The sequence below is a fragment of the Ischnura elegans genome, chromosome 2, assembly GCF_921293095.1.
Source record: "Ischnura elegans chromosome 2, ioIscEleg1.1, whole genome shotgun sequence".
NCBI lineage: Eukaryota > Metazoa > Arthropoda > Insecta > Odonata > Coenagrionidae > Ischnura > Ischnura elegans.
Window position 1 is genome coordinate 13,016,527 of NC_060247.1, and position 15,613 is coordinate 13,032,139.

General features: G+C 38.1%; 1 protein-coding gene across 1 annotated transcript in view; it reads left to right on the forward strand.

Annotated features, from left to right (window-relative positions):
- The window catches only part of LOC124153398 (ABC transporter G family member 23-like), a 116,991-nt gene that overhangs the window by 71,783 nt on the left and 29,595 nt on the right, over positions 1 to 15,613 (forward strand). The window contains exons 4-10 of the mRNA XM_046526525.1: positions 3,207 to 3,364; positions 5,919 to 6,026; positions 11,017 to 11,110; positions 11,864 to 12,031; positions 12,942 to 13,052; positions 14,013 to 14,140; positions 14,725 to 14,947. Of these exons, the coding sequence (XP_046382481.1) occupies positions 3,207 to 3,364; positions 5,919 to 6,026; positions 11,017 to 11,110; positions 11,864 to 12,031; positions 12,942 to 13,052; positions 14,013 to 14,140; positions 14,725 to 14,947 (990 nt within the window). The remainder of the gene's footprint in view (positions 1 to 3,206; positions 3,365 to 5,918; positions 6,027 to 11,016; positions 11,111 to 11,863; positions 12,032 to 12,941; positions 13,053 to 14,012; positions 14,141 to 14,724; positions 14,948 to 15,613) is intronic.

Genomic DNA, 15,613 nt, shown 5'->3' on the forward strand with positions numbered 1-15,613 from the left:
TCTAGACCATTGGAAAGCAAATCTAAAAGGAAAAACATATCACTTAAAAGGAGAAGTTGTTTGCTTAGTGATTGGAATCTTGTCCTGATAATTCAACTTTATGAAATGCAGAAGCTTCTGTCTTATTTTTAAAAATTATATTCCATCCATCCAAGTCAATCTGAAAACAAGCGGCCCCCGCTTCCAACCAAAATTACACGGCAGCGGAAAATTCGACGAACTATCTGTGCGAAGAAAAAGAGGAAATTCTATTCCTAGAACTCTATAAAATCATCTTTAAAAAAATCAAAACTTAAGGCCTTAGGTTACGTCCCTAGAATTCAAACACGGGATCAGAATACACGTCTCAAAAATGAGAAAGGTCAGCTTCGATTCATAATTTAAAAATTATTTCGTGATACGCCATTCAAAGAAAATAGTCGGTTTTTTATCGTGAAGTTGTTCGTTAAGAGTTGAATAAGATGCATAGCAAACTTAAAGTAATCAGAGGTCAAGGTTGAAAAGAGGCTTTAAACATCACTGCATTTTTTTTCCTGATTCTTCATGTATTATAAATCTCCGCCGTAGTTGAAGAATATGAGATTGAACTTCGAAGCATTAATGCTCCATTTTACGATACCAATAAAATTTCTACGACGTATTTAAGATAAAAGGGCTCTTTTCGATGAGCATCGTGAGAAAAAAACCAAGATCTCTTTAGGCCGCGAAAGTCAGCCTTATTTCGAATAGTTCTGACACAAAGCGGTTAAGATTCGTGGTATAGGACCACGTCCAGGTAAGAATCTCTGGGAAGTGGTCATTTAGAAACGTGCCGGAGAATCTTAAAATATAGGTAGGTTTTGATTAAACAACTCCTTCTAATAGCCATATTTAACATTGGTATTTCAGGTTCCGTTATTGTCATGCTTAGCGGGTGTTTCTTTTAAAAATATTTAAAGTATCATCCGCTAACTCCAGGGTGACAAACGTAAATAGATAATTATCTAGAACCATTAAAACCGCGAGTAATTAGTTAATTGGTAGGAGGTCATAAAGTCAAATTCCTTGTGGGTTTTTGGTTAGTAGGTACTGCATTAAATGTAAATGTAGTTCCTTGTTTCAATTTTAAGCAACAACTTTTTTTTACCTAATTTAAACATGAAATAATGGAATGATCCGCAAATAAAGATGCAGAGAAGAATAAGATATTTTTACTTAACATAAAGGCACTCCTGAAAAAAAACAAACGGGTAGAATGAATTTTTCACTAAATCTACGAACTCCTTCCAGAAATATTTGAATTCTTTGCAAATAATTAAATTAATTAACGTCAAACCCTACATATTTATTTTAAAAGATAGCGGTTTTGTTGTATAGGACTTCAGACATGAAGGAATTTTGGCATGAATAAGTGTGGAAAATAATTTATGAGTAATTGGGAAATTAAATGCCTAATTTTTGCGTCTTAATTTTGTCTGCAGGGAAACCCGTGTTTATTAAAATTGACGACCACAATGAGAGAGGATGATAGATGTTGTACGACGAGGCGTGGTCTTCTCTTGAATGAAATGGTCAACGGTTTTCGAGGAAATTTCTAGGAATATCTGTTAGCGCATGGCACGTGGGATCTCAGACTGGATTTTGTCACAGGCTCTTCAATGCCGTGACTGGATATCTCCCTGTCCTCAAAGCGATTTGGAGAAACGTACCGATGCACACAATGTCAACCTTAGGCCGGCCGTCGTCTAATTCATCAATTACTAATCAAGTCACCCATATCCCCGAACCTCCCCGGGCGTCACGCGACCGTCATTAATGGGGACGTTCGATGAATATCAATGCACTACGACATGGCGGCCGTCCTTCCGTTCGTCTCCATGGAGCGAAACGTTGACACATAAACAAACAACGCACCACATGTGACGCAGCAACTCACAGAAGTTTTTTCTCGTTTCACTTTCATCTTTCTAGTTATCACTTAATTTTAACTAATATGCTGGTGCTTTACACGAAGTGGTTTACCATCGATATTAAAATAACAATTTTCCGTCTAAAATAAACGCACGAGAAAATGATGTTATTTATTCGGATCTTTGCATTATTTATGACGGAAATTTGCAAAAAAAAGTATTAAAACATGAATTTTCACAGTCGAATTTCTTGATAGGAGTATTAAATTATTATCTATATCTTGAAAATTTTTAAGTGCCGCACATCGAAGTGAAGTTACAAATCATGTGCATGCGAAGTATTAAGTGATCACGTTGGTACTCCTGAATAGACTCAAAGATCGTCAGGAACGTCGAACGGTTGAGGACAGTCAGATGTATATCCTCGGTGGCATATAAAAATTCTTTGGTTCAGGCTGACGCCAGACAGCAACACTTATTATACGTTATTTCCAAATCAGTAATCCAGCATTAAGCACGTAGATTTTATCACATGTTATCCACAACTCTTCTACCACCACGGCGAACACTCGAAAACTTCTCTTGGTATAAAAAAAACGAACAATCGACTAGTTATACACATGAAAAGCACTAATAATTTACCAAAACAACGCATGAATATAGCTACATGCAATTTTTCGAATAAGGAGTGCTCATATTTTTTAATGTTTTACATCTAAGAAGCATTTTATTCATTTTTTATATCAGCCCCGTCGGCATTGTCAATTTATAGTTACACCACCTGTAGTGTGGTTCTATAAGGGCGTCCTTTAAATAATGTGTGTACGTTGAGAACAGTTGGTTCACTAAAGAAAACCAGGGGTGGATTTAGGTCGTTGTCTTGGGGGGTTGGGGGGTTTCATCACTTCCTAGGCGCCCTGGTGGTATGCAACACCTCACATTGATAATTAATGCACCTGAGGTCTGAGGAACGTAAAAAAAGGGATTTTACATATTCGTAAAATAAATTTAAGCGTTGTTTTTTAAGTTGGTGAAATGAATGTTCTCCCCAGAGAGCCACCTTAAAGAATTTTTCAATTTTCTCAGAAGTTATGCTGTAACCTTAAATAAATATATACCACTGATTAAAACAGAGCATAACGGAAAGTTGCAAAGTAAACAAATAATAAGTTTCTTCCGTGTACACATTTTACAGTGAATTCAATGAAAATTCAAATACACTCAATTGAAAGTTATTAAATGTAGTGTCATCCCAGGTTTACAGATTCACGTAGATTCTAAGCCTGATTACTGATTTTTCCATATTCTTCATTCTAGGAGCTGTCGCTGCTTCACGAGTTCACCGTGGATAACGTGATGACGTACTTCGGCTGGCTGTACGGCATGTCCGGCAAGGAACTTAAAGAGCGATCCGACTTCCTCATTGACCTCCTGCAGCTCACATCCAAGAGGAGCCACCAGATCAAGCACCTCAGGTGAGCCTGGGTTTTTCCCCACCCAACCACATCTTCCCCAAGGACAGACAACCAAACATCAAGACGCGATATATATCGCGGTTATTCCCCGAAAGACCGCAATCGCCTGCGTTGCTGCGTGGGTTCGCACGAAGGCACGGAAATGCCATTGCTAACCCTCCCGCGCGAGGGTGGGCACAAAACAAAAAGGGTGATCGAACACTGCTTTATTTCGGCCGGAACAGCTTTGCGGCACCTCTCCCGGAAAATTGGATTCTATAGTTCGGCGCTGCGAATTGAGAAAGTTTATGATGGAGACAACACTTTTCCTAATTCAAGTCCGACTCAAGACAGTTTTTTAAAAAGAGAATGTTTGAAGTAACATGGATACGATTTGTCTTTACTTGTGATTACCATATTTAGGAAAGCTTTAAAAAATCATCGTTTTTTTATGCTTGGTAAAACATGATTCCTCATTGTAACTTTTTATTACAAGTTTAAAAATATTGGAAGTTATTCGAATGCTTAAAAATAAGTAACATATTCATTATTTATTGAATTAATATATTTGAAAATCGTGTGGATAAAATGCGTAGGCATGCGTTACGAAACCTAAAATTTTAGAAATTAAGCACTGAACGAACACCAAAAAACAAAGCTTTGAGAGCGGTACTTCCTGACCGGATCACTTTTTGATTTGAACTTAAAAAAAACAACACAATAATGGTTTGGAGGAATACATTTGCAGTGCGTCATCGGAATGACTATTCTGCAAAATCACGAAACAAAGAAAGAATTTCATGAGATACCACTGTGCTCATTTTTCAATTTCCATTAACGATGATTCATGCATGATATACCTACATACATTTAGTGCTTAATTTCACGTACGTTCAACTACTTTGGGCTTAGCTTTGTAAAACATTAAAACGATGGAAAACCTGACTGTAGTTCAGGAAAATTTCTTTGAATACCGAACTGATATTAAAAGATTAAAATTACCTAAACATATCCTGTATAACGTGTGTGCGTTGAAATAAATCGCTTTGCTTAATAAAACAGAGATTAATGGTAAATTTATTCCGGAAAAATTAATTTAATAAAATTTTAGAATAAGTTACTGTCTACCATAATTAATTGAGATGGGGACAGTGTAACTAGGAATATGCTTTGGGGGATATGATGGCCACCCCCCCCCCAGGAATCGGGGGGTCCAGGAAAACTTTTGAAAAATCACATGCCGGGAAATATATTTTATATAATTTCGGCACTTAAAATTTAACTTTTATCAGACGCAGTTATTATATATCAAAACTAGACAATAGTTTTAAACTTTTTTTTCTCTGAGGCTTTGGGGGGAATGAGGGGGATAGATCCCCAGAATTCCCACCCCCGTAGTTACGCCACTGGATGGGGATAATTATAAATACTGAATGAAGGATTGAATGCAGGCCGCTCTTTATTCTAATGATCGGATTTCAAACAAAACAGCACATGAGTCATTGAAGCTACTAGTCTAAACGTGGATGTCGTGTATCGCACATAAGCCATCTAGACTACATGGCTAAATATATTGGCCCGACGTAAAAGTAATTTTCAGTTATAGAGGAAGGACAGAAGTTATTCGACACAATTTCTTTTTCTCGATTTAAGCCCAATTCGATTGGCTATTTCAAAATACAGTGGCGGCATCCTAGAGTGCGGATGAGATTCGTTTCGCGAAGGGTTCAAGGCACACGAAGCGGCACGGCATGCTAAACTACAGCAAAAAAATTGCCATTACAGATGGTCTACGATGAAAATAAATATATGTTATCGGAATTCCCAAAAGAATAAACAGTACCATTTTACGTTTGCAACGAGTAAAAATGTATTTACTCGAGGAAAATGGCATTTGTTTTTAGACATTTAACAATTGGCAACCGGCTAAAAAAAACTGGTCACCAGCATTTGATAAAATTCAGACTAAACAGAAGCATTCAAATTGTTCTCATATTTTCGAGGCACCCTTTTCGGATATGCGCAAATAAAAAATGGATTTCGTAAAGAAACCAAAAGGCGACCAAAATTTTCCACTCAGAGATCCAAGGTGAAGGTCATGTAAACGGTTATGATATGCAATATGCCATCAGGTGCTGGGGCTGGGGGGGTTTAGGCGCAACTAATACTGTGGTGTCTGGGAGTGTGGAATACCCGCCAGGGTAAGCGCGAGGTGCGGGGGCATCTTCAGAAAATTTTCAAAATAAATGGTTCAAAATGGTGAGTTTTACGGCTTTCGGAGGGATATTTCATTAATATTTACACTTCTGTTTACATTACTGTAAGTAATATTAATCCAAATAAGTAAAAGTGATTAAACTAAAAAAAAAATTGATGAGCTCTGGGGGGTTTTATCCCCCAAAACCTCCCCTAGCTGCGCCACTGGTTGGGTGAACGTTGAAAAGGGTTGGTGCAAACTAAGGGAGGCTAAGTGGCGAGGTCCCACTCGTGTATGTGGTTCAAAGAGCTCACTCCGACTTGGAGAGAGGAGCAGACGCTGAGGAGCAACTGTTAACGTATTTCCTTCCTTTGACAGCGGAGGGCAGCAGCGTCGCGTATCATTCGCCGCAGCGCTCCTCCACGACGCCGAACTACTCATCCTGGATGAACCTACTGTCGGACTGGACCCAGAACTCAGGCAAAGGTGAGTTAAAAACAAAATGCAAACATTTCAGGAATTAAATTATAAATTTAATGCAGTTTGCAGTTCAAAACACAGCATCATTCTAATAATTTGAATGACGGATCATCAGAAACTTTGCAAAGCTGCTGTCAGCTTTCCACCAGATTTTTATGTATATCAGTCCAAAAGAGATTCTTAAATTTGTCAACAAATATACGGAAGTAGCCATGCTGCATATTGATTCATTGCTATTCTTTTTACTCCATAGTGCGGGTCGTAAACCCGGTGTAACATTTCTTGCCACATGTCGATAAAATGTTTTGCTTGTTTACTGCTGTAATCTCCAAATTAACAAGTCTTGTTTACTTTTCTGATTCATATCATTTAGCTTAAGTTTTTTCAAGGTTTTTTTTGCTTTGCCAATTTATAAGAGGATATAATCCTGAAATTTTTCATTTATTTGCACAGATGTAATTCATATTGTTTTAAAATAAGTTTTTTTATGATAAATTAAAAATTATCAGCATTAATGTTTTGCCTGTACTGATCATCAGAGTTATAACGTTTAAGACGAATTTTTCATACAATGAATTAGATTATAATAAATCATTTTATGCACGTCGAAGATTATTACAGGAGAGCACGATGTACGTCGCTTGGAAAGTAATAGGTAGTAAGACAGATAATAAGTATTAGAAGAAAATAGAGATGGCACCTTTCCACAGATTTATTTAAAGTACGACGCGTTTCAACCGTTAGGTCATTATCAAGTGCAATCTTGATAATGACCCAAGTGCAACTTAACGGTTGAAACGCGTCGTACTTTAAAGAAACCTGTGGAAAAGTGCCATTTCCATTTTCTTTTAATACTTATAGAATGTCTTTCCACTACATTTCGCCTGCTTCTTTACTTTTAAGACAGAATAATTTAATTTCGATTCACGGAGCCAGATACCCCAGGCAACTCAGAGCCTTTAGAAGAAAATACCAATTTAAAATTCTTTAATACCTACTCTACCCACTCTAAATAATGAACTACAGCAAAGTTTGAAATAAAGTACAAGCATTTTATCGATGTAATTACAATATGAAACGGTGTTCAAACGGAATTCCGTCGTTCAAAATATATCAATATTCCAAAATTTATATGGCAGGTCATACTCCTCTTTTCAAAATTAGTGTTCACTTTCTATATGATTTAAACCTACATCTACATAAAAGTGACCTTTTAAATTCCCCATTAAAAAACTGATGTAGAATGGTTAAGATAGAAATATGGAGAATAACAGCATCAGTTATACCGCAGTTAAAACGCTCCATACTGAACGCTATGAACCAAATTGTACTAACTAATCTAATCCGCGGATTAACAAATATTCTGTCCCTGGCGAATTTTGCCCTAGAATACTAGAAGTAACCTGATTGGACCCCCTCTCCAGGGGAGCAGCTAGGAATTAAGGCTAGGAGGGGTTTTAGGCGCAACTAATACGTTGGTGTCTGGGGGTTTGGCATACCCGCCAGGGAAAGCGGGCGTTGTGGGGGCCCTCCCAGAGAAAAATTAGGAGAAATAGTGAGTTTTACGACTTTCTGGGGGATATTTTATAAATCCTCACAAAAATGTATAAGTAATATTAATGCAATTAAGTAAAATGGGTTTAACTTTAAAAAAATTCTGAGCTCTGGGGGGGTGGGGTTTTTTCTCCCAAACCCCCCCAGAGGTACAGACGAACAGAGTTGCGCGGGCCCTCCTTTAGAAAAATTCAAATTGTTCAAATTGGCAAGTTTTACGGCCTTCTGATGGATATTTGATTAATCCTAACACTATGCTATAAATAATACTTATCCAAATAAGTAAAATGGATTAAAGTTAAAATTTTCTTTGAGCTCTAGGGGGAGGGGGGTTTCGCTGCGCCACTGCCCCTCCCAACGAGATGGATAACCTGAGTGTAAGAATATTTCTATCAGAATTTTACAAACTCCCATGTCCTTGACTGGAGAAAAACCCAACCAGACGTGATTCGAAACCACGACCCCAGGATTAGCAGGCGAGTAATTTACCCAGCCGCCACTGGGGTCGATATTGTCTTACGAGTGCATGAGAATTTTTTGAGTGTTAATTTAACTGGCTTTAAGGCTTTAATAAGACAATTCGCTATAAATTTCTCCCTGTCAGTAGGGTGCAGTCGGCATTTGTGGCACATGCTATTTTGGTAGCGCCTAAATATCACAGCGTGAATCCTGACATCGATCTCCTCACGGCGAGGCAGGACATTGGATGCAGGCAGCATCCTGGCGTCAGTTCAATGACAACATTTGTCCACTGCAGGGGCGCAGCTAGGATTTAGGGCTGGGGGAAGTTTAGGTGCAACTAATACCGTGGTGTGTGGGGGGTATGGTAAACCCACCAGGATAAGCGGTAGGTGTGAGATTAATAAATTGCGGAATTATAAGATAAATGGTTCAAAATGGTGAGTTTTACGGCTTTCTGAGGGGTATTTTATTAATCCTTACACTATTCTATTAGTAATATCAATCTAATTAAGTAAAATGAATTAAACTCAAATATTTCTCAGAGCTCTTTGGGGGGGGGGGGGGGGGTTATGCCCCAAAACTCCCCCTCGCTGCGCCACTGGTCCACTGTCCACCTTTCTTCCTTTCGACTGATATCATCCGGCAGATGCGGATCCAGAAAGGGGCCAAGGGGTCTATAGTCCCTCCTTGGGTATCCAAGTTACACTACATTAAATGGTAATTTTGTTCGGATCCCCACTACTGCTGGGAGGTTACCCCCAAATCCCTTACCTAGCCCCCCTGGTCCCTATCCTGGATCCGACTGTCACCCGGCACCCTTTTCCGGCAGTCGCAACCTTGGGAGGGGTAAATACATATATCGGGGTCACCCGATTTGAGTTGCACTGCTATATTTTGCAATATGTCGTGCAAATTCGCACTGTCACCTGGGAGATGAACGGCTTCCCGGAATCAGGAAGGGTGGACGAACGCGAGGTTTCATCCCGCGCGGAAAATATCAGTGCGTCAGAGTGAGGTTAGGAGGATTCCCGTGAGACGAAGGAAAACGTCGCAAATTCACACTATTTTCACATCATCAGCCAATTTTTCAGGAGATTTGTCTACTTGGGCAACCATATCAAATAATGAAGTTTTCTACGATAACTTACCCTACTATTCCTACAATTCCGTTCAGGGGCGCAGCGAAGAATTTAGGCTTGGGGGGTTTTAGGCACAAATAATACTTAGAGGTGTGGGGGTTTTGCATACCCGCAAGGGTAAGCAGGAGTTGCGCGGGCCCTCCTTTAGAAAAATTCAAATTGTTCAAACTGGCGGGTTTTACGGCCTTCGGATGGATATTTGATTAATCCTAACACTATGCTATAAATAATACTTATCCAAATAAGTAAAATGGATTAAAGTTAAAATTTTCTCTGAGCTCTAGGGGGGGGGGTTTAAACCCCAAGCCCCCCCCCCTCGCTGCGCCACTGATTCCGTCCGTTTCCAATAGCGTGATAGTACGATTTATCTTTTTAAAAGTATTGCATATAAGATTTGGCTATTACATTGCATCAAAATTTCACTTATTTATTTTTTCCGCATTAGATGCGTAAGTTCGTTTTCAGATATTAGTAATTCTATTTACAGCTAAAAGCTCAATTACATCATCATTTTTTATTTTATGTACAGAAAATGTACAATACAAGAAATCCCTGTCATTACCGGGGGAGGAAATGGACCAAATGTGAGGAGAAGATGTGAATTTTGGATGCGAAAAGCAGTTATCATAGAAAATAGCCATAATCAAAGTAGCATTTGTTATTACATTTATGGAGGTTTGACAGTTAGTCGTCATAAATTGACAATATACGCCAGTGATTGAGAAAAATATAACGATGATACAGAAACATCAAATACTTACTCAAAGATACATGATATATTAGGAAATCATCAAACTGCGAAAATTGCAACTACACATATTAGATGAAAGTAGTTTGAAAGCGGAAAGGAAGAAAACTTTTCGCCGACCTATTATCCAAAAAGGTCTTTAGAGTACCTTAAGTCTCCTCGGAAAATTAAAGCTACAAACAATAAATGGATATTTGTGCCTTATAAGGATATTGTAAACAATAAATAGACTCAGGTTTAATTTGGTGGAATTTTTAGAAGAACGCACATTTATTTGCAATTTCGTTCAAGGTAAATTGAGAATGATGAACTTTTTTCGGCGATTCAGCAAAATTACAAAAGTGTGTACGTTCTTCTATCATCACAATTAAATGTTGATAATGAGAGTCGTCAACGACTCACACCTCACATCCAGTATGGGCACCAAGTTTAGGGTGGTCGGAAATACCCTATTTGCTCCGAATAATGAAAGTGAAGTCAATATGAATGCATAAATAAAAACGAACAAACTTTGTACTAATCCACCAATTTATTTACGCGGTGCGACTAGTTTCGACGCAGCGGCGTCGAAATACGGCGCACGACCAATTTATTTACGGCGTACGACTAGTCTTACCGCGTAAATAAATCGGTGGATTAATACAAAGTTTGTTCGTTTTTATTCATTGAAATGAACTTCCACAAAGTTGAGCCTGTGACTATAGAGATTATCAATATAAATGATTTCACACGTGTTTAAGAAAAAAAACTAACTAGCGGTAAAATAATATAATACGAGAGAAAATGTAATAACCACACAATTGCGCAGTTAACGCTAATATCATGAGATTGAAAATTTTCATTTTCCACAACAATATGTCCCGATAGCAATCGGCAGATCGAGCTCAGTGCCTCACATGGCACGATGTCTTTTGTTTACCCCGGAGTTCCTTTTTCGCGGAGAAATGATCACGGCGTGAGCCAAGCTGACGGTTAACTAATTCAGTCGAGGACCACTGCGAGAAATATCGCCGCCAAAAGTTGTTTTGACCAATTAATCGCTACTTAACTTGGTCACTGTCATTTTACGCTCTATTTTCTCTTTGACTTTCAGCATTTGGGATCACTTGGTGAAGATCACCGAGAGAGACAGCAAAACCGTGATCATCACGACGCACTACATTGAAGAAGCCAAACACGCACACGTGGTAATTATCCCTCTCCATACTCGACATTATCGATCCCAAATAATTTATGGAAATAAATAGCTAAAATTCTAGTTAAATATTTCATATTTAGTTTGTTTATCATAAATCTTTACATCAAAGATGATTTAGCGTATACCTTTTAATTGTTAACATTTTACATAAAGTGATACTGTGTCAAGTTAGTTTTATTTGTAAATTTTTGTCTTATATGGACCTGGCCTGATAAAATTAGTCAGGCTCAATGTTAGGTGACTCGTGCCTGACCTTATCTCTATCTTTACACTGTATATGACACAGTAAATCTGGCAGATCAAAGAAAAATCATAACAAGGATTTCACCTTATTTAATAAAGCCTCATTAACTCTAAGGGGATGACATCTAATTGAACTTCTAAAATCAAAACAAATTCTTATTTTTTTCAAATCTTTGGCGTATATTTTGGAGTTTTTAAGGATATTCATCACTTTCTAAAAGGTAAGAAATGGTAATGGACATACGAAAGTAAATTAATGACCATTTTATATATATATATATATATATATATATCTTTATCGTCTCATGAAATTCCATCTTTTATACAAGTTTATAATTCGTCAAGGAGGCACTATTAAACCTTTCTTGAATCAAATTGGTAGTGGAAGATAATTGTGATACATTACGCTGAATTCACTGTGGGCGGATCCCGTCCCAAGGAAAATTCATTGAAGGCCTTGGTTCAAAGGCATGTCCAAATAATATCCCGGTCATTACAGATAGGTCTGATGAGGAAGGGCCGCCTCCTGGCTCAGGACACTCCAGAGAGGCTCCTAGCGACGCACCGCACAGATTCCTTGGAAGAAGTGTTCCTGAATTTGTCTCACCGGCAAGAGAATGCCTCGAGGAGCGACCAGAAGGGTAGTTTCCTGCTGGGTGGAGGTGAGGTGAGTTCACGACCAGGTCCCTTCGCCTACGCGGCCAACATGAAAATAGGCACTTGCATTGCTGCTTCGCGATGCATTCGATCCCTCAGCATTTCAAACAAAAAACTGCGTACCCTGGCATTAAAATCAATATCCTACGCAGAGACGAGTAACATAATGAATTACCTTGTCCCCCAAAGTCTCCCCCTTCTCGCTATTGATTCGATCAGCCGAAATGTAAAAGAATACCAAAAATAAAAATACTAATCTCAAAGAAGTACTAAAATAAATAATACTTTTTCAATTGACATATCTCCACCCCCAATCCTTCGTTTTCTATTACTCGTGATGAAAAAATTGAAAAAAATGATAAAATCCTATGGACGGAATTTATTGCATAGCCATACGATTAAAATCGCTGAAAAGACTTGAAATCAATTTCATGCACTGAATTTCCATAATTTTTCATCGAATCGAAGGGGGAGGAACTACTTTTAAAAACTTCGGCAATTTTGTGCACAATTTTCTTGGAAACGGAATAAAACACGATCTAGGGAAATTTTGTGGTATTCCATCTCAAACTTTATTAGGTGAGGAAACTTTTACTAAACCACATAAATAAAAACTAGAACACGACCCGGGTTTCCACGTTTCAACGATACCATCAACCTGATGATGACGCTAAGACGTTGAAACCCGGGTCGTGTTCCAGTTTTTATTTATGTGGTTCAGTAAAAGTTCCCTCGCCTAATAAAGTTTCTTGGGAACTGGTTTAATGCATACATATTTCAATCTTCCGCCCTCTTACTACACGCAGCACTAAATATGAATGTATAGTAGTAGCGCGCAGAATAGTGCGCGCGAAGCTGTGCCGGCAATCACTTTCCTTAAACCTTAACTTGTTACAATCAGATGATTTTTTTAATTTCAGGAACAGTTTCTTCAGGTGGTGCAAGACGGGTCTCTAAGAAATCCCAGCTGGACCTCAAATGGGCTAAAAGCTGTGAAGGAATTTGGATGTTCGTGTAAAAATAACGAGAAGGTAAATACATCATGTGTATAAGAAATGAAACTGAAGGCTATGCACGTAATTTTGATGCATCTGGTAGTTTGAGGATTGATGAAATCATACTAAGGAAAGTAAAATCAAAAATAAGTATACCGCTACTCTCCTTCTTTCATTCTCGAAAAACTCTGGGAAAAATCTATTTGCTCTTGCATGCAAATGCGCAGGTACCATTTTCTACTCAAAATCGAAAAATACGGTTCGTCATATTAGGGGTTAAATGAGAATAATCATGGTACACTAACATCTTTGTTTGGAATCGATGATCCAGAGATCGTTGAAATGGCATCATTTTATAAACATTGCATCAATCATTCGTCATTATTTTTTTCGACAGCCAATATGCCAATACTCCCAGAGAAAATAACAATTATGATTGATTTATTTATTCAATCGCTAAGTTTAACGCGGGAATGCGTTTTTCTTCTTTCCCGCGACATATTATATTCTTTGGCATCGATCACAGATAAATCTCTGCCCTTCCTCATCATACCTATCTGTAATGAACTCCCTTTCGTGTACTTTGTCACGCAGCTTCTTTACCCTGGATATTCCAGCGGACATCAATTTTACTGAAATTATTTTCAATTCATTCAACACCCCTTGTATCTGTAAATATGCTAAATATCGCTACTCCCATCGCCCTCCCATAATGGGTAGCAATTTCCCAAATTCAACCACCATGCATACCATGGTGATTTCTTTTCTCCCCCTCTCTAACTTAAAAACGATTTCAAGTTTTCATTCAACTAACAACGTGAAATTCATCAATTTACAAACATCAATTAACTAACGAAAATAATTATTTACTAAAAAAAAATTACATTGACTCCAAAATGGCAAAAATAAATTTAATTTGTTTTGGTGGTCAGCTGAATGAGTAAATCGATTCATGGTGGAATAACATTATTGAGTCAAATTTCGACACGCTTTCAGGCGGTGATGGCGAGCTCCAGATTTGACGAGCCGTTGGGGAGATGCAAATCCACAAGGCGGACGCTGTTCGTGGGAAAGTGGAAAGCCCTCTTCATGAAGAACTTCGTGCAAATGGGACGAAACTTGGCGTATGTCTCATCATTGTCAAGTATAATAGTTAAATAGTTGAGGAATGTCTACACGGCAACTTTTAGCCGGCCGTGCCATAAAAGAGTCTATTTTTTATGATTACTATATTATGATACCTTAAAATTGGTGGATAGCAGCCTTACATCACCACCTCTTCTACGCCTCTTTATATTTTCTCTTCCTCACTATTTCATTTCATACTCCTCATTTACGACCAGTGTCTTCTGGCGCTCCTGCCCGAAAAAGGAAAGTCACAAGCATTTTCCAGAGTGAGAGAGATTCACTCCCATCCCTTTGAGTAACATAATTGCTTTCTAAGAAATTATCGTACTTTGTCTTTCCTTGCATTATTAGTTAAATTTTCATTAAATCCATAGGATGGGATTTCAACTCCATTTAATGCCTACTATTGACATATATTCAATATAGAGTACTAAACTATAATTGTTTACATAGAACCCTCTCATTGACTGCAAATCTCTTAGTCTGCGTTTCCATTTATACTCTACTCTAGTTAGAAGGACTGGCTTCAGCAGAATTGCCTCTTTACTAATACAGTTCACCAACCATTACTTATTTCCAGATCCCTGTTCTTCAGTTTGTCCTTTCCCTTCATGACCTTGGTGCTCTTCTTCGTCGCTGTGGGTCACGACCCCACCAACCTTCCACTGGCCATCGTCAACGAGGAAACAGCCATGATCAATTCTACAATGTCAGACTGCGCGGACTACGTACAAAACGGATGTAATTTTACCTCACTTAGCTGCAGATATCTACACGGTCTCAAACAAAACAATATAGTGAAGGTGAGCATTGAAAAAAGTCGACCAAACATTTCAAAACCCCTAAAACTTCTATCGATACATTTTGTTAACAACAATGCATAGATAATATGACTATTATGTAATACTCCCATCTCATGAAATTGAAAATAGTCAGTAACGGCTAATCTTTAACAGTCAAGAGGTAGGATAACGTCATTAATGCAATAATTAGGCCTTGTCCCTTGAAATTATAATAGATTCATCGAAATAACACCAAATTATGTCTATACCTTGCTTTGCTATACATTGAAGACATTTACGATCAATCAATTTTTGATGTATTTAGATATTTCCTTTCATGATTCTCGGAAATCGTCGTCACTCTTTAAGCGATGCGACTTCTTATCTTTGAAAACTCATATTTCTCGCTCTCTTACATGGACAGGATGGCTTCAAAATCACTCTACCACCAGATAATCGAATATCTGAGGGCCAATATCGGCAGGCCTCTATAGGACCGTAGAAGACTGCCAAAAATAGGATCAGGTTTATTCAAAGATTATTCACCACTAATTTTCTCCGTTGTTTTTGTGAAGTGATTTTAGGGTCCACATAAAGATTATGATCCCAATCTGCGTCGAAACTTCGCGATTATTTGATGGAAGTTTCAATAGATAGAACGAATATCCCAGTGAAGAATAAACCAAT